Source organism: Argiope bruennichi, chromosome 6 (assembly GCF_947563725.1).
Source record: "Argiope bruennichi chromosome 6, qqArgBrue1.1, whole genome shotgun sequence".
Classification (NCBI taxonomy): domain Eukaryota; kingdom Metazoa; phylum Arthropoda; class Arachnida; order Araneae; family Araneidae; genus Argiope; species Argiope bruennichi.
The window spans coordinates 114,049,062-114,075,249 of NC_079156.1; the positions used below are offsets into that span (position 1 = coordinate 114,049,062).

Sequence of the window (26,188 nt, forward strand, 5' to 3'; positions counted from 1 at the left end):
ACTGTTCTTTCAGTCAAACATTCAATTAATGATTATTAAAAATTATCTATCATAATTAATACTTAATTTATTTATTTAAGTAAAGCGTACTTAAATTTATATATTTAAATTTTATTTTATTTAAAAGATTTAATTTATTTATTTAAGTAAATTATTTTCTAAATTAAATGAAATAAAAAAAAATGTAATTTATTTAAAGTTTGGATTTTAGTTCTATATCTTTTCAATAGATGTCGCCTGGAGAATGAATGTTTTATGGTAAAGTAGAAATCAGATGACTACTGTCATGACTGACATTACAAGAAGTCCCCAATATCATTATAAATAGAAATGCCTAATCCTAAATTTAATGAATAACACATATTTTTGTTATTCTTATTTTTAAATATTTTTTCTAAATATCTGTTATTTTTTCCCCGTCTCTGTACGATTAGAAAGAAGCATTAGATGGATGAAATATATATATATATATATATATATATATATATATATATATATATATATATATATAATCTAATTTTTAAAGATGAATGACGTAATGTATTTATTCAGTGCCTTGAAATGCAGTTCTATTAGAACAGAATTTTCCAATTTCCTATCTTGTTTTGTAATCTGAACGTCAATTTAAATAATTTTACTTCATTGAATGAAAGAAATAACTGAATAAGGTCCATATAAAAACATTTGCAGCCATTTCATGATGATTAATGCTCTCCTTAATTCTTATATCCATTCATCGTAATATTTTATAATTTTTTTAATCTTTTATTTATATTTCAAGGTGGATGAAAAATTAAATGTTTTTAATTATTAAAGCAGAAAAAGAAGTATGAGCCTACAAAAAAATGAACTTTCAAGCTTAAGTATAAGCAAGTAATGACAAATGATGTAAAATGCACCTTAACAGATCTCAAATTTCGCTGAGTTAGTATGATTGTTATTTACGAAGAAACTTTGGGTCTTCATTTACAGGTAATAATTTTATTTTCCTGTAATGCAGACAATACAATATTTAATAATAAAGCTGGAAATTAAAAAGAAATATTTCAATAATTTTTAATAGTACATGCTCAATATTCTATCAACTTTTTGGAATTGTTTGAGGTATAAGAAATAAATATATGATAAATTGAAAACACCGTATATTGCATTTGATATATAATCGCCACATGCCATGCAATCTCAATTTAATGTTATTTAAGGCGAGTTCGCAAATTGTACAGACTAAGTCTATAGCAAAGGATACCGACGTGCTCTGATTGGTTTAAGCCTTGGCATCTTTTTGGCAATATTTTGCCAAAAAGATGCCATACTGAAATATATTTTTATAAAAATAAATAAAATCTGTAAATTTATCCCCCCCATATTTTTTACGGTTTACATGTAATATTAATCTGGAACTCATATACAGCCGATCAAATCCTGAAACCTAAATTCAAGAAATATAAAAATTACAATTTATTAAAAACATTTTTTGTGTGTTTTTCTTCTTAATATTATTTTGATATAACTAAAAAAATTAGCTACGAAATCACATATTCCATTAAAGCTTAAATATTTATACGTTTTGGGTATTAAGTAATCATCTCCCCATATGTAGTTGATGGGAAAGTAACAAACGTTCAGCAACAAGTTTCAAAGACTGCATAAATTATCTAATAAAGGCGCGAAAATCATAGGAAAATAAGAATTATTTAATTGCTGCATCATATGTTGAGTAATTACTTTCATATAGTTTTTATACTTCTGTGCATAACAACATTAGTACTTGTATTACTAGTATTATTAGCAATATTTTATTATTATTATTAATTAGTATTAGTAGTATTACTAGTAATATTTAGAGAAAACAATTATATTAATAAAAATTAGATCGTGTTGATATTCACTCGTATCTTCCATAAAACTAATGAAAGGTACAAGGTTTGAGCCAAATAAGTGAAAACTACACTATTATGAGTGCAAAACATTGCCAAAAAGATGCCAACGCTGAAACCAATCAGAGCACGTCGGTATCCTTTGCCATAGACTTAATCTTTACAATTTGCGAACTCGCTTATTCAAGGGTTCGAAAAGAAATTAACGCCGGACCGGATTATGACCGGAGAAATGCCAAATTGGGGTACAACAAAAGCAAAGCACTGACCATGAAATTACGACTAATTTAGAATACGTACTTTTATTTTTATCTTTACAATGGTTTGGACATAACTTTTTAAATTATTTTAAAAAGAAATATGTTTTGGGTATATATCTTGTTTATATGTTGGGTATATGTCTTGTTTATATGCTGGGCATATGTCTTGGGTATACGTTTAAAAAGGTATATGCCTTGTTTTTATCAACTATATTGCAAATCGCATTCTTAATTCATATGAGTTTTTTCAAACTTTTCTCTTGGTTTTCATTATTTGAAATGAACGCTTTCACTATTTTCAAAGACTGATTGAGCGCTTTCACCGTGAGAATTCAATTTCCTTCATGGCAATCTTAATCATTGCCCGAAATATCTGATTTTGTATCTATAAATTTATTTAGAGTCCGAATTTTTGACGTAAAATCAGATATATCAGAAACTAAATAATCCTTAAAATCATCTGAAAATTAAAATAATTCATCAATTTCATTAGAATTTTGATTTTAAAATTCATTATCTTTGATCCCCGGAAAATCATTTTTTACAAATGAATTTGAGATGCATTTATTGTCGACTCTCTTCATCGCTGAAGAAATCATATGAAGTACTTCTGGTTCGTCTTCTGACTTTTCCTTGCCTCCAGAGTACTTTTCTGAAGTTGGTTTCAATAGTGTACTTTAAACGATCGTATAATCCGAAAATCGCAAGATTGATTAGTTTTGCTCGCGCTATCGGCAGGGAAAAATTTCTCTCATATATTATGTAATTTTATATTTACAATGTGGATTTTTTCATTTCTGTAAGCGCGTTTCCCAGGTAACACAGCCTGTTGAATAATATTGTGCTATATTTTATGATATAAATAAATATTCAACAATATTATACAATATTACGAATATTGATCAATGTCATACAATATTGTACAATATTTGTGTGCGACTAGGGTTGTCTATCCACTTTGCGAAGATAGTTTTCAAAAACTGTTCTTGTCATGCAAGAGTTTTAGTTTGAAACATGTTCAGTAGGAAAGTATTTCACTCTCTTGAAACGTCGTTTTTTTATTTTTTATTCTTCAACAACTAATGGTAGTAACTGTTGAGACGCCAACGCCATCTTGTGAGTTTTTGTAGCTATCGACAGAGAGAGAGAGAGAGAGAGAGAGAGAGAGAGAGAGAGTTTTCATAAAGTGTGTGTTGTGAGCGTTGAGTGTGAAAAAACATGGCCACTCCGAGCCGGAGCGAAAAAAGCGTGTGTGTTCTATGTGCGTAAGAACGATGGTTCTTTCCAATTGTGAAAAGTGTTAGTGTAATCTAAACCGGAGGTTTATTTGGTGAAGAATTGTGTTTTTGAGTGATTACGAGTGCAATCAAGAGTGCAGTGTCCAATTCCGGGTGAGAGCAGTTCCCTTGGTTCGTAGGGAACTGCTCTCTAGTATATTCGTTTTCAAACTAATATACTTGTAGAATGCCTTTGCTTAAAAATCTTAAAAAAGACAAGCTTGTGCTTGTCGCTGAAGAGTTAGGATTAGAGTTACCAGTGAATCCAAAAATTTTAGATTTAAGAACAATAATTGAGAGTAGTGACGTTTTCAAAACAGATAACGAATTTATTCAAAGTGTTATTAATTATGTTTTAGAAGAAAAGAGATCTAAAAAAGATAACGAAAAATCTCAAATTGACCAAGAAAAACTTAAATTAGAATTAGAAAAAGTTAAACTAGAGCAGCTTAATAAAGAGTTTGAGCTAACATATGCCAAGAGTAAAATGGCTCCAGAACAAGTAAAAAAGATAGATGTTGAGTCTTTTAGTATAGAAAACTTAATTAAAAGTGTAAAGACTTTGACGATTCCTGTCCCTTCTAAAACAGAAGCATTCAATTTGTTCTTTCAGTCAATAGAAAAAGCTTTCAAAACTAAAAATTTCGCAGAAGAATTTAAAGCCGAAATTTTATTAAATATTTTAGGAGAAAGAGTAGGAAATTTAATGGTTTACGTTAAGGAGGAGGAACTGGAAAATTATGAAAAGATTAAAGAGTTAGTGTTAAAGCAATTTCAGCCTACTCCTCAAGAGTGTCTATATCAGTTTCGAAAAGCTCAAAAATTAGCGACAGAAAACTATGTTCAATTTGCATCTAGAGTTGCCTCTATGTTCGAATACTATTGTCAATTGAGAAACGTAAATGAATTTAATGATTTGTGCCAGTTAATAGTATCAGATCAAATATTTAATTCCCTTGATCAGGAGTTAATGAGTTATATCAGCATTAAACAAGGGGAAGATTGGTACAAACCACAACATTTAGGTCGCGAGTTGGATTTGTTTGTATCATCAAACGGTTCGAATAAAAATGAGTCGAATTCAGCTTTTAAACAAAACAGATTCATTAAAAACATGTTAGAAAAAAAGTATCATAAAAATGTTACAAGTATTTTTTTGTCCGATGTTAATGAGTCAAAGTGTTCATTCTGTTTTGAAAATCACACAATCCCTTTTTGTGCAAAATTTAAACAACTTCCTGTTGAAGAAAGAGTTGAGATAGTTAAAAAACCGCGCCTTTGCTTTTTTTGTTTAAAAGAAAAATGTTCAGCAAAAACTTGTAAATTATGAAACCGAAAGCATCATACTATTCTCCATTTCCCGAGACATAAAATAAATCATCAAAATGAAAGTGATTCTATTATTGCGCATCAAATAGAGATAACCAATAGTTCAGGGTTATCGCTTAATGAGAATACGAAAGTATTTCACCCCTCTTGCCCCCCTGTCTCCTCAACTTTACAGACGCCAGATAGTGCGGGATATGCTCATAAATCGATATTCGCCATAAACAAAAATGAAAAGAGTAAAACAATCCTTTTGAGCACTGTTAAATGTTTCATTCGAGATACGTTTGGTTTTTGGCAGGAGGTCAGATGTTTATTAGACGTCGGAACGATGACTCATCTTATGAGCAGGAAATGTGCAGACAAATTGGTATTGAAAAAAGAAAAAGTAAATATTCTAGTAACGTGTTTAAATGATTCTTCCATGTGTGTTAAAAATTGCGTAAGTGCGGTCATTTCAAATTCCGATAATAGTTTTAAAAGAGAAATAAATATGTTAATAGTAGAGAAAATTACTGATTTAACTCCAGTTAAATTTTTAAATGTGGAAGGACAAATTCCTGAGAACATTAATTTGGTAGATGATACTTTTTATGTTCCAGATCCCATTGATTGTTTATTGGGTGCGGAAATATTCTATGAGTTATTACGTAGCGGGCAAATTTATTCTCAAAATTCTAATCTTATTTTCCAAAATACAGTGTTTGGGTTCGTGGCTTCAGGTAGTAGTAGTTGTCTAAATAGTGAGTTAAAAGTACATTGTGGATTAATTAAAGAAGGGGATACCTTAAGAAAATGTTGATTTAGAACGAACCAAAAATAAAGAGGCAGTTTTGTGTGAGGAGCATTTCGTCAAAACGCATTCAAGGGATGTTGAGGGACGGTACATAGTTAAAATGCCCTTTAGAGATGATCCGAAATGTTTAGGTGAATCAAGGGACATAGCTCTCAAACGATTGGATGCATTGTGGATTAGGTTAGAGAGAGATCCTCAATACCTAAAGTTATATAAAGGTTTCATACACGAATATGAACATTTAGGACACATGAAAGAAATAATCACTGAGGAGGATAATTCAGAAATAAGTTATTATATGCCACACCATGACGTATATCGGCCACAAAAAAGTACCACTAAATTGAGGGTGGCGTCGAATCCGACAAGTAATGGATTGTCGCTCAATTCGTTGCAATATAACGGAGGACTTGTGCAAGATGACTTATTTGCAATCATGATAAAATTCAGAGAACATCCTTATGCCTTTACAGCCGATGTAAAAATGATGTATTGTATGATACTCATGCACGAGAGCCAGCAACCATTGCTGAGAATTTTATGGAAAGAAAATCTTGATGATCGAGTAAAAACTTTTGAGCTGAAAACAGTGACTTTTGGGACAGTGAGTGCTCCCTTTTTAGCAACAAGAGTACTGTTGCAACTGTCTAAGGATGAAGAGAAGAACTTTCCCTTGGCTGCACCAATTCTTAGACAGAACTTTTACATGGATGACGCTCTTTGCGGCGCATCTTCTTTAGAGGAAGCTAAGGAACTGAAGAGTCAACTTTCTGGTATATTGGCAAAAGGAGAAATGCAGCTTCACAAGCGGTCTAGCAGCCATTTAGAAATGGCTTCAAATATCGATGGAGGATATGACTTTGAAAATCTCATCGAGACAAAGACGTTAGGAGTGTCCTGGAAGTCACTAGAGGACTGTTTTGTTTTCAGAGTTGCAGTCTATTTAAAGAATTCTTACAACAAGAGATGTGTTCTTTCAACTATTGCTAGACTTTTCGACCCACTGGGACTACTTGGTCCAGTAGTCGCGAAAGTCAAGATCTTAATGCAGAACCTTTGGAGTCTTAAAATTGATTGGATGGATGAGTTGCTACCTGAAAGAGTCAAAGAATGGCACCAGTTTCTTGAAGTTTTCAAGAATATAAAAAGTATCTGTATTGAAAGGTGTATTGAGTATCCACATGCGACGAGGATTGAATTACACGGTTTTGCCGACGCTTCAAAAAGTGTTACGGGGCAGTGATATACTGTCGTTCTTATTCGTCAAACGGCATACCAACAGTGAAACTTGTGACGAGCAAAAGCAGAGTTTCACCCGTTAAAAGTGTCACAATACCGCGGCTTGAACTGTGTGCCGCCGTCTTCTTATCAAAGCTGATGAAACGAGTTGTGATTGCTTTACAAGTTGATTCACCTCCAACGTATCTGTGGAGTGATTCAACAATCGTTTTAGCATGAATCTAAAAAGACCCTAACATGCTAAAGTTCTTTGTGGTAAATCGAGTTTCCACCATTCAACAGCTGACATCTGCAGAGCATCCCTCGTCTCAAAACCTGGCTGACCTCATTTCCAGAGGTCTCGAGCCATCAAGCCAGCACCACAGTTCATTATGGTGGAGTGGACCTCCACTCTTGTCCACTGAGGACATGTCTTCTAGGGTGCCACCACCAGTGAGTTCCATTGAAAAGTTCCAATCCGAGTTTAAGACCAACCAGAGAGTGATACAGCATGAACTAGAACGTTTTAAATTTAGTGGATCTAATAACTTTGTTTATCTTAATGCTAAAGTGAACAATTTTGTGCATGATATAATTGGTTTAAGTAATAATTATTTTCGTTTAATTAGGATATTAAGTTATATTTACAGGTTCTTGAACAACTGTAGAGTTAATTTTCATAAGAATTTTGGAATCTTAAAAGCTGTCGAATTAAAGGAATCTGAAATAAAGCTCCTTAAAATTGTTCAAGAGGAAGACTTTCACAAAGAAATTAAGTCTCTCAAGGTATCAGGTTTTGTCAATACTGATAGTCAGGTAAAAAATTTATTTCCCTTTTTGGATGAAAATGGCATTTTGAGAATTGGTGTAAGACTTACCCACAGTGATTTAGATTTTGATAGTAAATTTCCAATTCTTTTATCTAAAAATCATAGATTGTCTTATTTAATTGTAGAACATTTTAATCTAAAAAATTTGCGTGCTTCACCACAATTATTGTTATATCTCATACGTCAAAAATATTGGATTATAAGTTGTCGTGATTTGTGTAAAAAAATAGTTCATTCATGTATTGTGTGTTTTAAGGCTAAACCTGTTACGTTAGACCAGATAATGGGAGATTTGCCGAGAGATCGAGTAACACCTAACTATCCATTCAATGAGAGTGGAGTTGATTTTTGTGGACCATTCTTCATAAAATATCACAATCAGAGGAAAGGTGTTTTAAACAAAGTCTGTGTGTGTATTTTTATATGCTTTGTAACCAAAGCAATTCATCTAGAGATTGTGAGTGACTTAACGAGTGAAGCTTTTATTGCTACACTAAAAAGATTTTTTGCAAGGAGAGGCAAATCATCAAAAATTTATTCGGATAATGCTCAAACTTTTATTGGAGCGAATAGGGAAATTAAGAGATTACTTGAGATTGTAATTGATCAAGATAAAATTCTTGCTGAGTATTTACTCTCAGAAGGAGTTAAATGGAAATTTATTCTACCCCGTTCACCCAATTTTGGAGGCCTTTGGGAGGCCGGAGTGAAGTCCTTTAAGTACCATCTTAAACGTGTAGTAGGTAACGCTAGTTTAACTTATGAGGAATTTTTAACAGTTACAAATCAAATAGAAGGAATTCTAAATTCCAGACCATTATCACCATTGTCCTCAGATACAGATGACTTAATGTGCAGGGGTCTTGACCCCTGCACATTTTTTAATAGGCAGGCCTATCAATGCAATAATTGAACCAGATATTACAAGTATAGACACTAATAGGTTAAAATTGTGGCAAAGAGTGACGAAAATTGTCCAACTTATTTGGAAACGTTGGCATATTACCTATTTAAGCCATTTACAAAATCGCACGAAATGGAAAATAATTAAAACCAATGTTAAGATAGGTGATTTGGTACTGTTGAAAGAGGAAAATTTACCGAGTACCAAATGGGCCATTGGTCGTATTTTGAATATTTACCACGGTAAGGATGGTAACGTAAGAGCTTGTGATGTGAAAACACAGAATGGTGTTTTCAAAAGAGCTATTACAAAATTGTGTAAATTACCTAATGGATAATGGAATTTAATCAATGTAATATGGTATAGTGATTTAGTGTAATTTGTATTATATTATAATTATTTTTTTGGTGTGATATATTTTGTATTGATGTTCAGTGTTATTATTTTGAAATGTAATATTTCAAGGTGGGTGGTATGTTGCGACACCAACGCCATCTTGTGAGTTTTTGTAGCTATCGGCAGAGAGAGAGAGAGTTTTAATAAAGTGTGTGAGCGTTGAGTGTGAAAAAACATTAACTTTTTATTCCCTTATGAATTGGTGGTTCACAGTAAAATAGTCAATCGCAGTTTAGTTAGTTCTCCAACATGACAGCTCTCACCCTTCACTGCAAGAATGCTATCAGGAAGAGAAATGTCTGGTCAACATTGAAAATGTTTTTGCTAGAATATTATTGTATCAAAGATGATAATGTTTTTTCTTTCAATTCTTGAATATTGTTGGAATCGGCTGCTGCAGATTCACCTCGAACAAACTTGTAGGAAAAATTGTTCCCCCCCTTAAAACGTATATTTCTTAAATGTCTTTTTTCTTAAAATATGTAAATTGAATCTAAGAATACCAGTTTAGAAGCAATTTCTATAGCCCTTTCTTTCAAATTGGAACTCTTCATAGTAATGTTTATTGAACGAGCTCTTTAGTATCATTGAAACAAGGAAATTTCCATTTTTTAAAAGTGACGATTTTGAAGTTTTTTTGGTATTTGTCGGTTGTTACGGCGACCAAAGAGCGCCAGAATAAAATCTCGGCAATTTGGCGATTTTAATTGGCAGCATGCGATTCGCACGTTGACAATTTTTCATAATAAATAATAATGCACTTGAGTTTATTTTTATAATTTGGCGAAATTTTTTCTTGGCGTTTTTTGGTCACCGTTGAAACCGAATTGTACCGTTTTTCTTTTCTTTTCTTCTTTTTTTTTGACGTGCGCCTTTCCCCTAATTTTTTTTCCAAAGATTGCTTTACAACATCTGTTTGTTTAAAATCGTTTGCAATACATAATAAAATAATTTAGTTTTTTTTAGTTTTTTTCAATTCCTACTATTAGTCCACACTATCCCTATATATATATATATATATATTTATATATCTTGTTCAAATTTTCAGTAGTTAATAAAATACTTTTTATTCATCCACTCAAGTTCAAATACATTTTTTTAAACTTGTAGTGGATGACACTTGATGTTAATACAGTTTTTTCAAATATTAATTAATTAATTAAATTTGTCGAGTAATTTCTATTTGGTCGCCAAAATCGTCAAATCCGTAGCCATGTCGCCAAATGGTCGCCAAGCTCTGAGATTATTAACGCGACACCCGATCATAGAAAATATATGTAAATAATATAAGAAAATAAGTAGGAATTCAATAAAAAATTTTTACCATAATATTGTAATTATGTCATATGTATATACATATTTATATTAATTTAAATTATTTAATAGAAAGTAATTAAAATAATTTTTTTGTTGACCTAAGTAGGAATTGTCTTAAATTTTTTTTTATATATTACTTGTTTTTTATCACCTCTGCATTTTTCAACAAAGAAAGTTGGTTTCCTTTTGATGCCATAACTTAAGCAACCAAAGATAACGAAAAGTCTCGAAATAATGTCAGTTTTCAAAATCGCAATTACAGCAACTAAATATTGCTTCCTGGGTGAACAAAATTTCTAAAAATCCGTCCTTTGTCTTCATATGATCAAAGAGACAGGGGGAGGGAATCTTTCCAATTTTAATACAAGGACACAATGATAAGGTTGGGCGAATTCCGAACATTGTATTGCACATATTGGCAAGAAGGATTTCTTTTTTTTTCATCATAATTACTGACGACTTTAGAATAATTGCACTGAATTCATTTCTGAAGAAACTTATATGTAAGAAAATATTTCAAAGTAATAACGTTAAATCTGTGACTTTTATAGTAAATTTTTGGGAACAATCAAGAATGATGTTTTATGGGGTAAAATGTTAAATTCGAAAATTGTTAAAAACAAGATTTTATTGTATCAATATATCATAAAATGTTGCACATCAGTTGATTTGTTGAATGTTTGAAAATGTTCAATTCTTAAGCATTTGATTTTGAAACTCATGATGGAATTATGGAATGCATCAATTTAATCTATCGTCTGCAAAGAGTTTCTGTAGTTTTGTGATAAACTCTTGGTGTTTTTGCTTAGTTCTTTTACATATTTGGATTACAATAAGGCAATTTCCTTCATTTGAAGGTGAAATTTTTTGTTGCCAATATTTTGTAAATTAATACTTTTAATGATGTGACATTACATTAATCCGATTTTGTAATGTATATTAATTAGTATAATTCATCATTTATTATTTTATTTTATTTTTTGTTCTGCTTGAAAAATTCAGAAGAATGAGTAATTAAACAGATGATTCTGGTCTTTAGAATTAGAAAAACTTAAAATTAGCTAAAGGAGTGCAACTTGTATAAATGTGAAAAAAAAGTAATTTATTTCTGAAGGATTTTAAAAAACTCTGAAAATATTTAATAAAGCATGTCATATCTTTTAAATAAATAGATTGTATAAAGTAATCTTTAATAAAACTTTAAAAAGATTATAGACTTGTAATAATATTATATTAATATTATTAATATAATATTATTACTTAATTAATATATAAGTTAATTAATATTAACTTATTATTAATAGACTTCTGTGTTTTTAATTTTTAATACAGTACAAATGAGCGAACAAAATTAATTTTTATCTTTGAAATATTCTGAATTTATTTCAGTGTTGACCTTTTGAATAAATCAGGCTAAGAGAAAATGTTTTGCAGGATTATTTTGTTTTGGCTGTAAAACTTACAGAAAGTCTATTTTGGAAATTTTCATTTTTTTGAATGAATAAAATTTACCTAAAAAGGAATAAAAAATGCGAAAAGTATTTAATTATTCTTGTTGACGTCGTTACCATGGTGATAGGTCTCACTTTCATCAAGTGGATGTCACATTCAAGTCACAGTGATATAATTTGTCCTTAAAAGTTGTACCACCTTTTATATACGGAAAGTAGAGTTAATCGAGTTGCAGTAATAGTGATTGTCCAAAGGCAGTATTCGACATTCGTACTGTTTTGCTAGTTATGTTCAACATTATGTAAAGAAATGAAGTAATATCTTTTATAACTTAAAGAAGGATATTAGAAGATGAGATACCGAACCAATCTTAATAACGATAGAAATAAAGCAACTTGTTCAAAACTGTCAAATATTCTCTTTTCATTAAGTTTTACAGTAAAACTTGAAAAAGCACTTTCATGTTTTTTAAAAAAGTTTCAGAAGTTTGTCAAATAACTAAGTAATAAAATCAGAAATGGTTTTAGAAAACTATTAAGGAATCAATTTCTTAGTTGCATAAAAAGATTCAATGCAATGGGGCCAATTCACGGTCACGTGACAGGTTCCGTTAAGGAATTAACTTTCTGCATTACTTCTAATATATCTTCCTGTCCTTGAGTTTAATAGATTTTTACCGTAATGAATGAATAAACAATTGATATCAAAGTAAGAGTTCCATAATTTCTTTAATTAATCTCGAGGTGGGATATTCATGTATTAGAAAAGAACTTACAGACTGATTATGAACACTTCTTCTTCTAAAGGGGCAATTGCTATGTATAGACACTGACGATATTTGGATAAGAATTTTTTATGACTTTGGTACTCATAAGAGATGAGTTAGTGTCTATTATAAGTCGAAATATTTCACTTCAGTTATCTGCTCTCCGGTATATACAAGAAAGGAAAAAGTCTGGCGTTAATATTTTGCATATTTTTTATTTATTTGATTTATTAGCTGCCAGTTTCTTTCTAATGAAAAAATTATTTAATGAGAAAAGTATTATTTCAAAATTACATACAATAATAGAATAAGTTGCCGTCACTTAGGATAAAAATTTGGGACACCAAGAACAAAAATTTCGGTTTTCAGGCATGTATCTCATTTTTATCATATATTAATACACTATGGTCTAGTAAAATTATTAGTTGCAAATTATTTTGAATCTTCGTTGCTGAGTAACAGATATGTTAATATTTCGCTAATTTTTCAAGGCACTTACATTCTTAAATAAAAATCTTCATCGCAAAACTACAGTTTCAGACTTTGTGAATTATCAAACGATTTCTCTTAAATTTAATAATATTCTTCAAAACCGAGATAGAAATACATTAAGTACCAAACGATTGTTTATAACGTTGTCATGACAACATGGACTTCATTTCTTCTACGTTAAAATAGCGATGTTCTTTTCGTTTGATTTTCTATGAATGATGGCGTCATAATACATGCGAAATGCAGATTAACCAATCTTAACTGCCTATGGGTCTCACAATATCTAGGAAAAGGGTCCAACCCTCGAGATATATTGCGATATTTTCATTCATAATCTAATTTTGAGGTTTTATTTTATTTCCAAGAGCCATGTTTGAGAGTATTTTGAAATTTAAATTAAGTATATCGTCTAAATTTCTGGACAATAGCTCTCAGATTTCTTTTCATGTTTTCAGATTTCCTTAAATATAAGTATGATCTAAATCTTTTTTAACTGTTGGTTGATTGACTCACGGGGAAAAACACTAGCAAAACTCTGTATTTAAGTTCCCAGAAAGCGAATTTCTCCCTTTTTATAATTACCATACATTCCCGAGTATCCGGCCTAATGTGCCGGAAGAGCAGACCGGATAACGTAAAGTCCGGAGTTTTTTAAACTCGTATCTTTGCCCACCAGTAGTAAAAGAACGAAGTTCTTATACCAAAATCACTATTATAATATTATTTTCTCACTTCTTATTGACTACTAAGCCCTCCATTTATCTCAAACCATGTAGGATGGGAACTCGGTCGCGACCCGGTGAATCATAGAAGCAGTTGTCGGTAACGTTTCGAGTAAAAATAGAAGGCTCTGCACCGGTAGTTTATGTATGTTTATATACTGCACCTTTTAAGAATTTATTGGAGAAAAAGTAAGTTAAAGGATATAAACTGTTTACGCTTTAACATAAATTCTGTAATGCCCAACTTAAATGTAGGAAATATAAGCAAAACCTAATGTAATTTGTAGGCCTAATCCTTAAAAAATTGAGTCAAATTGATTTTATTTTTCACTGATAAACGATTTCACAGGTATGAAAAGGTAACCTTAACATAAGAGTCAAAACTTACAGTTTCTAATTTTTGAAAAAGTCCTTAATAAATGACTTCTTCTGAAATACCTTGCCTTCCTCATTTAGTTACGATAAAAGAAAACTAGGCCGGATAGGCTCGGGAGTGTACTGTATTTAAATATTTTGCTTTTTATTTTGTCGTAATATTTGCTATTTAAAAGATTAAATTAAACTAAATAGAGAATATCTTGTCTTAAAATGTGAAAGAAAGAAGAAGGGACTCCCGAAATATTATTTTACTAGTAAAAAGATATGTCAATGTACATTCCAGATCCTGGGAATGTATATTTGTATAATGTATATTGTAAGTTAAAAAATTTAATCAATACTCTTTTACAGAGTTTAAAAAGTAGGCTTAACAAGTTTGTTCAACGTATTTAGTGATATTTATGAAAAAAAATTACAAACACAACAGAAATGAAAAATACTAGATTTTTGAACGATGTTTATTTACAGCACAATTCACAAGCACAAAGAGGATGCTCTTTTATGAGATCGGACAAAACAAAATAAAATGTGCTTAGTTTTTTTGTATCTACCATTAAAACTTTTAACTGGCTTTTGAATCAAAAAAGATCGTCTGATTTTATTAATTACAAGGTATATCTAAATAATCATTGACAGGAAGACTGGTTCAGTCATCTGGATCCGGTTCGTTTTGCAACCAGATGTAACCGGTTCTGGTGATGGAGCAATGGGCGTCGTAATATCTTCCCGGTGATCTGCAAAATGACCATCTTGGACAACGACAGCGGAATCGAACCTGGAACTCCCGCTTGCAAACTTCATTCCACCAGCAGGTTCTCTGGAATAAAGAAATTGGAAGAAAAAGTTCAATGAAGTAGTACATTGATGAAATGCTAAGAAATGTTTCATTAGATTGGTGAGAATTAGTTGATATGTCTCGTTCAGAAATGCAAATACATTTGAAACGGAGCTTCCCTTCATGGATGATCTAAATTTAAGACAATTCGAAGCTAAAATTTTATATTTTATTTCTTTTACTGCAAGCCTAAAATTAGTCATAATAGTTCGCTCCTAAATCTAATGTTAAGCATTTCTGTACTTAAATTTAAAATGCTCTTTTGCTAAAATTCACAAAGACCCGTTGTAACAATCACGTTGAAGAAAAATGCATCGGAACTTAACGAATGTCCCAAAATTAACACAAGATTTGAATTTGCCACCATTCGTGCAGTAAAGTGTTGGCAACCCTATTAAAAAATCATTTTACAGCTGATAGTTTACGGTTAGCAGAAATGGAGCGTTAGACGATACACCCAAGTATTAACGTAAGATTTCAATTAAATTAAAAACACAGTTTTTTTCTTCTTTAAATTGTTAAATTTTTATTGAATCGTATAGTACACCGAATAGGGTAATATATGGTATACTCACCTCGCTGAAGTACGAGTCTATGGAATTGTCCATGTAGGCCCTTTTCGTGACGTCCTCATCAGCGTTCACCACCAGCCAAAGCAAAGTCACAATCCACGCCAAACCCCATGCCTCTACAAAATAAAAGAAAAAAAATGTAAATAAACCCAACTAAAAATAATTGTTACTTATCCGTTACAGCCATACCACTAATTTATGATGAGAAAATAGAGTAATTTGTTTCGTTTCGTGAAGAATAATAATAGGAGAGAGAATTTTAGAATAATAATAGGTTTGTGTAGAATGGAAAACAAAATTTCGCTAATAAAAATTCGCCAAAAGCTGAACGAAAGCCATGAAATGTAGCCAAGAAAGTTTTCTTTATATCATACGCCATGTTCTAGGGGGGGCATTTCATAATTGAGGATGATAATCTTCCGACATGGTGGTTGGTTCTCGTCGCTCTTGTGGGTACACGAACAGGTGGGGGTGGCTATCTCCCATCGATGACGGAACGTACTTCCTTAGGGAAGGGTTATACCGTGACCGTTGATGACCCTTAGGACTCAACCAGAGTTGCTGTCACGACGATCCGGTCATTCAAGTTTTTCCATGTACCTTCGGGAGGGTCGGAGTAATTAGTTCTATGATGATATCCATAAGCCAAGTAAAATTTTTCAGTATTTCTCGAGAAATGAGAACGGTAGGGGACAGGAAACTACTATTGACGCATTCCAAAGGTCATGAGTTTTCATATTAAATCAAATCAAGAAAATCGGTACAGTAGTTGCAGCTGGAGGGCTCTTCGTAGAGATTACACAACTAAGTAGTGTTTGTTCGATTTGAAGTAAAAATGGAAGACGATGGAAGAGAAAGGGGCAGACGATTATTAATGGTTTATTTAGTGATCATGAAAAGTAATATAAAATGGAAATTGAAGAAATTGAATCAATGGTTGGGGCCGGGGAACAGGGTCTTTGGTATTGCTGATTACTTTCAAACTTTAGATTATTATGAAACTTTCAGCGAATTTTCACAAATTTCCTACCCTATAAAAATTGGCATATCAATTTAGAATAAAATAGGATTACATAATAAATTAATGATTAAATTAAGTTCTTTTTTAGATTCAGTTTTGGGCCACTAAAGAATGTTTCCAAAACCATTTATAGTGATCTACTGTGGACTAACACACTTCTACTAATTTTCAATTTGAAAATGGTTTACTCAAACAGGCAAATCCTTGTTCACGATTTAACAAATACCAGTCAATAACGACCTAAAATTTCTCCGCCGTAATATTGTTAATGCATTGTCTGACATTCTCTTTTAGTTCATTGATTTCTTTTGATACAGCTTTCTCTTAACGTAGTCTATAAATAAAAGTCACATGTCGTTAAACTTGGTGACCGCAGCGGCCATAAAGTTTCAGTGCTCACTGTTCTCTCAGCAATAAGCAGTTCATGAATAGCATCAAGTGGCTTCTCAGTCGCGTGCAGTATGTGTTTTAATTTGTTATGCTTAACAACTGACAAAACAACTGGAGTGCTACAAAAAACCAGTTTTCTAGTTGTTCTATGAGATGTTTATTATAATTATCCGTACTAAACAAAAGCAAAGGCTTTAAACACAAAGGCAAGATTTATCTTAAAATTTGAATGGCAAAAGTACTTCAAAGGCTTTATCTGAAAAATTATCTTAAGATTTGAATGGAATAATTTAGAAGCAGAATTAAAATGAACCCAACCTTACAATTGAACCATTTTCAATACAGTGCTAAATACTATAGTATGGTCCTTAGATGTTCCCAAAGAAGCCAAAAACATCAAACTAGTCAGTATGGAATTAAAGAAAATATATATCCGCTCTCTTTCTTTTTCGTCTGTTTCTTTACTAATGTACTGAGATGTGATGTCATTGTTTTATTTTATATTCTATATACTGGAGGAACTATTTTTTCTGGTCTATCTTGGGTTTAAAATTGAATTTTCATTGAGAACATTCAAGAGTAAAAAAAAGAAAGAAAACAAATCCAGTGCTTTGTCATATAAAGGAGCAGTGCAAATCGAAGGATTGACCATCTGTCGATTTGTACTTTCATATACATAAAAACCCTATAACTCAAAAATGCAATGACTTAAATATATAAAATTTAAATGCATTTTTAAATTTTGTGTCTGCTATTGTAGTTTTGTGTCCAATTTTGGGTTTTATTCGGTTAAAGTCTAAAATGCTTTCGGGAACTTATTTCCAACCGCCAGGAATTAATCTTCAAACAAATCGTCAAGGATCACGCGATCGATAAATATCATAATCTAAATCTGTTAATAGACTTTTAGCAGACGATTCCTTTTCAGACATTTTATAACTGCTACTATATTTATTTTGTTAAAATATTATTAAAAAGCAAAAGCAAACGATTATTTGACGATTGCAATACTTTTTCTATTTTGTATGCAAGACAGTGAAAAAAATATTAATGGTTTTGAATGTGCATTTTAATAGAGGGAATGATTATACCGGTCTGTAATAAAATACTTTTTGAAAGTCCTTTTTTATCATGTGAGAACACGATGTCGTTTTGGTTAAAGGTTTTGAAGCTCGAAATCACGTAAGCAATGAATATTGAAGCTCGAAATCTCGTAGGCAATGAATAAAGCATAAATGGCAATTTTCATCATCATCTTTTAATGGCATATATTTTTTTACCTGCTTTTACCAATATTGCATTAATATTACGTACGCTTCTTTGACAGCAGAGGCGTTTTTAAAAGTTTGACGTAGAACTATGACATCATTGCTGTTATTTCATCTCAAAATCGGTCGAGTACCAAAACTTTGTTTGCCAACTAGAAAAATTGAAAATGAAAGTTAAAAAAAATTATATATATATATCGAGAGAGACAGAGAAGGATAGAGACTTCTTGAGTAATTGTTTAAAACCGGTTTAAACTGGTTAATGATTTAAATTAATTAAGACAAATAATGACTTATAAAATAATAATGTTCTCACATGATAACTTGAAATTTGAGATAGTACATTTCATTTAAAATTTTTAAAATTTAAAAAACTGATTTTTATGTAACTTTCAGTCTTGTTTCCAAAAAATGAAATCTGTTTCTTTCATGCAAGATTTTTTTACAAAACGATTATGCGTTTTTTTTTTTTTTTGAAAAATAGCACAAATAGGCAATTTTGATGCTTTTTTAACTTTTTCTTTTATCATCTCAGAAATACATATTTAGCATTTATATGCCAGATATGTCAAGATTTAAATATTTATTCAGTTTATGGAAAACGTGACAATTCCTTACAGTAGGGCCTTCACATTTTCTAATTTTTAAATCATCATTTTTCACTTTTTTCACTTTCTCACATACGTAGTATAGAGAGAATATTGTAATCGTCAAAAAAATTCAAAATCGAGATTTTGACGAATCTCTACATTTTACACCTGCTTGCGTTCGAAAAACACATTTTTAGAACATGTCTGTAAATCTGTCTGTGACAAACATAAGTCAAAAATGCTTTGATCCAGACGAAAAAAAAATTAGTATACGGTTCTTTATACCGAATTTATAGATTTCTATAAAATTTTGAACAAAATCAGTTCAGAGAAAGTCTGTCTGTACTGCAGTTCGAATATAAATTAACAATATAATTACAAAACTAAGAGACCTGGATTGATAAAACAGAATACACAGAAAATTAACATCTATAGTCTATTAATCAAATTTTGAGCTAAGGGATTAACCGTCTGTCAGTCCGCACTTTTAGAAACAAGTAGTAACGATTTAAACATATCAAATTCAGTATGGTATTTTATGACAAATTTGTAGTTTTGGATCAAATTTTTATTCTAATCCGTTGGAGAAAATGTCTAAAACACAAATTTTATTTTTGGAAACTATTAATCGCATATCAGGGTTTAATCGCCAAGGATGATAGGATAGATTAAGTAGAAATGCTAAATTAACGCCAACGATTATTATTTCTTAACTATGATACGCCAATGTAATGCAAGGTGTTCTGTGGTATAACACCTTTATTAGAGTACTCGAGTGGGCGACTACTCCCGCTGTTTCTTAAAGGAATTAGAGAGCTGGTTCTTAAAAGAATTAGAGAGCTGGTTCTTAAAAGAATAAGAGAGCTGGTTCTTAAAAGAATTAGAGAGCTGGTTCTTAAAGAATTAGAGAGATTAAAAGAATGAGAGAGCTGGTTCTTAAAAGAATTAGAGAGATTAAAAGATTTAGAGAGCTAGTTCTTAAAAGAATTAGAGAGATTAAAAGAATTAGAGAGATTAAAAGAATTAGAGAGCTGGTTCTTAAAAGAATTAGAGAGCTGGTTCTTAAAAGAATTAGAGTGATTAAAAGAATTAGAGAGCTAGTTCTTAAAAGAATTAGAGAGCTAGTTCTTAAAAGAATTAGAGAGCTAGTTCTTAAAAGAATTAGAGAGATTAAAAGAATGAGAGAGCTGGTTCTTAAAAGAATTAGAGAGATTAAAAGAATGAGAGAGCTGGTTCTTAAAAGAATTAGAGAGATTAAAAGAATGAGAGGGATTAAAAGAATTAGAGAGCTAGTTCTTAAAAGAATTAGAGAGATTAAAAGAATGAGAGAGATTAAAAGAATTAGAGAGCAGGTTCTTAAAAGAATTAGAGAGCTAGTTCTTAAAAGAATTAGAGAGATTAAAAGAATTAGAGAGCAGGTTCTTAAAAGAATTAGAGAGATTAAAAGAATTAGAGAGCTAGTTCTTAAAAGAATTAGAGAGATTAAAAGAATTAGAGAGCAGGTTCTTAAAAGAATTAGAGAGATTAAAAGAATTAGAGAGCTAGTTCTTAAAAGAATTAGAGAGATTAAAAGAATTAGAGAGATTAAAAGAATTAGAGAGATTAAAAGAATTAGAGAGTTGGTTCTTAAAAGAATTAAATCTCTAAGAATTCTTAGAGATTTTCACCAAAAATTCTCTCTTTCTATTATTCAGCAAATGCCAGCAATTGTGTTGATATCTCACTTTTTCATTATCGCATTATCATTTCCATTAGATTTTAGTGAAATCTTTCACTTTACTTTTTTTACTTTTACTTCCGAATTGAACCTACCATTTCAGAATAATAGTTCATGTCAGACTTTTTAATAAAGAACTTTTAATCTCAGAATACACAGTAACATCTTGAAATTTCCAAGATTCTTCTACAATAGATTTATATTTAGTGCCATAGTGCTTTCCTAGAAAACTAGTTGCTAATAGTTTTTCTCCCGTTTGCCTCCATTTGAAGTTAAAAATGTTATTTTCTTGATGCCAGGTCCTACGAACGCTTATTTCGCCAGTCTTGCTTTATATAAACACGGTAACTGTTTATCAAGGAATTCGAAACATTTTCCCGATTTTGATAAATTTAGTAGGATTCTCCTCTGTTTCCTCTGATAAACAAGGTATAGTTTTTACAGAAAGGTATAAATTAAACTCTACTTTTGGATTAAATTTTTTAAAAAACAAAACCTACTTTTTTTAAGATCTTAAGTTTGTGTTGATCCCCCAGATACATTCAAAACTAAACAAAATACACATTTTCACCCCCCCCCCCCCATTTTTTAAAAGAATATATGTCTCAAATAAAACAGAAGCAATCTGGTACATTAATGCATTCCCTGGAAGACATTTCTTCCAACTTCAACGCATACGAAACCAGAAACAAATCATTTTAACACAAAACTCGGAATTATATACGATACAAAACTGGGTAAAAGTGAGTTATAGTGTGCCCCCTGTTGCGCCAACAATGCCAAGTCGCCAATATAGATGGCGGACAAAATAAACAAATACTTCCGCGGAACAGTTATGGTTACCTTTTCCCGCCATATAATTAGGACTTTTTTACTGATAAGTATTGTTTTTTTTTCCAGACTGCCCGGTGCCTTCTACAGATGCCGAAGGCACCGGGCAGAACTTTTTTAACTTAAAAAAAGAAACATCCTACGGCTTCGCTAGCAGCGGGAGCGGGAAACTAGTAGCTTCGGTAGCACATTGAACATAAGCACTGTGTGGATAACATAAACAGTACATAACCAAAAGAAAAGAAAGAAGCAATCGGAACATTCTCCATACAAAATTTGAAACAAACATCCTTTTCCCAACTTCATCAACTAATTAAAAAATATATTCCAGACGATTTTTTAAAGCGCATACTGGCAATTAAAAATTGCAAAATAATAAATATTTTCTGTTCGTATTCACATTAAAAAAAAGAAAAAACAAAATAACTTTTAATTATAAGTTTAACTTTCTTTATTTAATAAACTTTATAATAAAAAACAAAATTAAAATCTTTAATCGATATTTTTTTAATATTTAACATAATAACATTTAATATTTAATAATAACATTTTTCATAATATAGTTGTAGTTTATGTACAACTAAACCATGCAAAAAATAGTAAACAAAACAGCATTAGGGTTGCTAGAAGAGTGTTCCGATGGGTTGCAATATTGGCGACAAACTCGGGGGCACACTATTCTTCACTTTATCCCAAAACTGAACTGATGAGAGGCATTGGCAAAAATATAGGTAATGGCTAATTTTTGCCTAGGGTCGTTGAATTGAGAGATGAGCCGCGGGTAGTTTGATTAAAAAGACATTAACCTAACTTCTAATAAATAAATAAAGTTGTAAAAAGTAAAGAAAGTAAAGTTGTAAAAAGTAAAGAAAGTAAAGTTGTAAATAAGCTGTAAAAAGCAAAGAAAAAATTAAAATGAAATCTATGATCGAACTTTCAAGTTATCATGTGTTATTATTTTTAAGTCATTATTTGTCTTAATTTAAGTCATTAACCAGTTTAAACCGGTTTGAAACACTCACGAGCCTTCTTTATCGGTCTCTATCCCCCCCTCTCTCTCTATATATATAAGTATATATATATTTAATGATAATTTTTTTTGAACTTTCATTTTCACTTTTTCTAGCTGGCAAACAAAATTTTGGAGCTCGACCGATTTTTAGATGAAATAACAGCCTATGATGTCATAGTTCAACGTCAACCTTTTAAAACACATCTGCTGTCAAAGAAGCATACGTAATAATGAAGCAATACTGGTAAAAGCAGGTCAACCTTTTAAAAACGCATCTGCTTTCAAAGAAGCATACATAGTAATAATGCAATACTGGTAAAAGCAGGTAAAATAAATATATGCGATTAAAAAATGATGATGAAAATTGCCATTTATGCTTTATTCATTGCCTACGCGATTTCGAACTTCAAAACCCCCTAACCAAAACAACATCATGTTCTCACATGATAATAATGACTTATGACTTTATTAATTCTTTAACAATTATAAATGGCCAGTTCATTGTTTGTCATTTGTTAAATCTGTGTAAAAAATTTGTTTCGTTACTTTCACTATTTATAAACACTAAGCATTTGTTTAAATAATATTGTGAACAAACGAGCGTGTCGAGAAATCATAAATCGTAAAAAATAATTAAAACATATGCAATTTCCCTAAGTTACTATTAACCTGAAATAAACAATTCACATGTCGTTAAGTTAGAAATGTGGAACTAAGTTAGAAAGATAATTAGTTTTTGACTAAAATGAATAAACGAGGAACTTCATAACGTGCACTGTAACCGCCTGAAAATGCTCAATTTCGTCAGTGGCAGTAGAAAAAATGCCAGGAAAAGAAATAACGCAGAAGATGAGACGGGGGGAAGGAGGGGGCGGGAGAATAAACCAGCGATTTGATTTTAATATAATTTCTGCAGCTTTATTATTGTTTAAACAGACAGATTACAAGATTAAAGAGAAATTTTACATAAATATCAGTATTTTTTTCTAAGATAATAATAGAGTAAATTATTATTTAAAAACCATAAATATATTTAAGAGGTTTATATAAATTATTTTACATTGTTCTTAAATATACAAAAGCATTAGATTTGTGATTTTTGGTAAAACTCTACGTGGTAAATTTTTTTCATTTATATCTTAACTAATTAGTAGCAAAAAAAAACTATCAAAAGTACTAATTATTTACAATACAATTTTTTTTAATTGCAGACCTGTTTTATAAAGAATTAAGTGCATACGAAATGCGAATTTTCCACAAAGCTGTTTTCGTTATTTAAAAAAATATTCGATTCCTTTTTATATTTCATAATATTTAATACTTGTTGGCTTAAAAAGTATTCTTTTGAAAGAGAAGATAAATTCGATTTTTATTAAGAACAGATTTATTCGATAATTAAAAAAAGTTACCGATTGTTCTTTTGACGTTCAAATTTATCTGTATTTCTGGACAATATTCTTTCATATTTGTGCTCTAAATTCTATTTTTGCTTTCAGATGAAAAATTTAGACGATTTACGATTAATATCTCGACGTATAAAAATTTTAGTTTATTATTAATGATTATTTTGCATTGCAACAAAATGATATCCATCAGTGAAAGGTTCTATTCTGATTTTGTGCTATTTTATGCCTTAAGTTATCGCAATGCATCTCGTTCATATCACAAAATCTATTCTTTTAATGTTCAAGTGGATTTTTAATTTTTCTCTAATTATAATAAAAATAGTCCCATTGGGAATATAAATGATTATTTTGCAAGAAAAATTCAAATTATAAAGCGTTAAATGTAGAGCAGAACAAACAGGAACAGGATTATCCTAATCAGGCATGCATATATAAAGGGTCGATTTTGCCACCATTCCTGCAGTAACGTGTTGGCAACCCTATTGAAAAAACAATCATTTCATAGTTTAGAGTTCGTAAAAATGAAGCGTTACACGACAGAATAACGTGTTAACGCAATATTTGAATTAAATAAATAATAAAAAAAAAACATTCTTTTTTCCCCCTTAAATTGTTATATTTTTATTGAATCGTAAAGTACACAGGATTATGTTATGCATGGAATACCACACAGGGCAAATGGCCTCTAGAGTTTTGATGACACATACGAAATCTTTTGCCGAAATTTTCGATGACTATTTTGCACAAATGTGGCTGAATTTCGTTGATGCAGATTTCAAATTCCTCCTTCAATGCACGTGTGCTTGTGAACTTGTTGGCATATACCTTTGACTTCAAATAACTCCTAAAAAGAAATTCAATGATATTAAATAACGCGATCTAGGAGGACAATTCTCAAATTTTCGAACTGTGACCGAGCTTTCAGTATTTTTGAAATTTTATTCAACAATGAAAACACGTTGTTCTATCGTGTAACGCTCTATTTTTATTGACCCTAAACTATCAATTGTCAAATGATTTTTAAAATAAGGTATCAATTTTTAAATGATTTTTTAAAAATAAGGTTGCCAACACTTCACTGCACGAATGGTGGTGAAATCAAATCTTGTGTTAATTTTGGGACACCCTTTATTAGATACTAGCCGCCTTTGGCGACCAGCCGGTTCGCCAATCTTAATGTTAGTTAAAATTTTAAGAATTAAATATTTTATGCAATTCCAACTTTAATAGATTCTTCAGCAAAATATTTTAAAACTTCAAATTTTGATAGTCATATAATTCACTCATAATATTATAAAGGCCTTCAGTCATAACGTGATATGTATCTCTCTAATTTTCTGTTACCCCTCGTAGAATTTATGCTTTAAATTAAAGTGTAAAGGATTAATCTGCAGTTAATATAATAATATTTTTTACTGAAACAAAGCATTTTTTTTAATAATATGATTACTGATAATAGAGTCACTGAGCGTTTAAACTTTATGGGCACTAAAGAATATCTTTCTTAATTTATATAATATCTCAAGAATTTGTCAACAAAATTTTCTCAGATTCATCATGAACGGATCGATTCATTAACAATGTTTCATTTTAAATGCATCAAACACTAAGAAAATAAAATGAATCGTTTAAAATAATCGGTCGAAAACAGGTTTAAAAAAACTACTTAAAAAACGACGTACTTAAAACTATAAGCATATATCAAAAAATATATAACTAACATAAATACAATTTAATTACAAAAGCATGCAATTAGCCTAAAAATAATTTAAATCATTGAAAACAGGTTAAAAAAAACTACTTAAAAAACGATGTACTTAAAACTATAAGCATATACAAAAAAATATATAACTAACATAAATATTTACTTACAAAAGCATACAACTAACCTAAAAGTAATTTAAATCGTCCGTTGATAATGGTTGCCATGCCAACAATCGGAACACAATGCGCATGCGTGAATTTTCTTCGCCTTTTACGGTAACGCAAATGCGTGAATTTTTCTACGCCAGTTGGGGTAACGCTATGCAGATTATACATTTTTAATTTCCTTTATTCTGTGTTATTTTAATTCAAAAGTACTTCAGAATGAATCTGAAACATGGATTAATTAACAATGTTTAATTTTAAATGCATAAAACATTAAGAAAATAAACAGAATCGTTTGAAATAATCCGCCGAAAAATCTTAACCCTAGCCTCATTACTGTTGGGAGAAAAAAAAGAACTAAAGCCTAAATCATTTGGCGTTGGGGAAAATGAAAGATTATTTTGGCGAAAAAGTTGGCGGTGGGGAAAATGGAAGATTTTTTTGGCGGGAAAGTTAGTTTTTAAGTAATAATTAAAATTCTAATTAAAATTTCAAAAAAAGGGACCCCAGGTGCACATTCCCGACCTCTAAGGTATACATGTACCAAATTTGATAGCTGTATGTCAAATGACCTGGCCTGTAGAGCGTCAACACACACACACACACACACACACACACACATTGAGCTTTATTATAAGTATAGATATAGATATAGATATAGATTGC

General features: G+C 30.8%; 1 protein-coding gene across 1 annotated transcript in view; it reads right to left on the reverse strand.

Moving 5' to 3' along the window:
* Positions 1–14,470: 14,470 nt before the first annotated feature.
* The window catches only part of LOC129972670 (uncharacterized), a 28,048-nt gene continuing 16,330 nt past the window's right edge, over positions 14,471–26,188 (reverse strand). Inside the window, exons 2-3 of the mRNA XM_056086892.1 lie at positions 15,422–15,534; positions 14,471–14,828 (exon numbers count right to left, since the gene is read on the reverse strand). Coding sequence (XP_055942867.1) covers positions 14,658–14,828; positions 15,422–15,534 — 284 coding nt within the window. The 3' untranslated portion in view covers positions 14,471–14,657. The remainder of the gene's footprint in view (positions 14,829–15,421; positions 15,535–26,188) is intronic.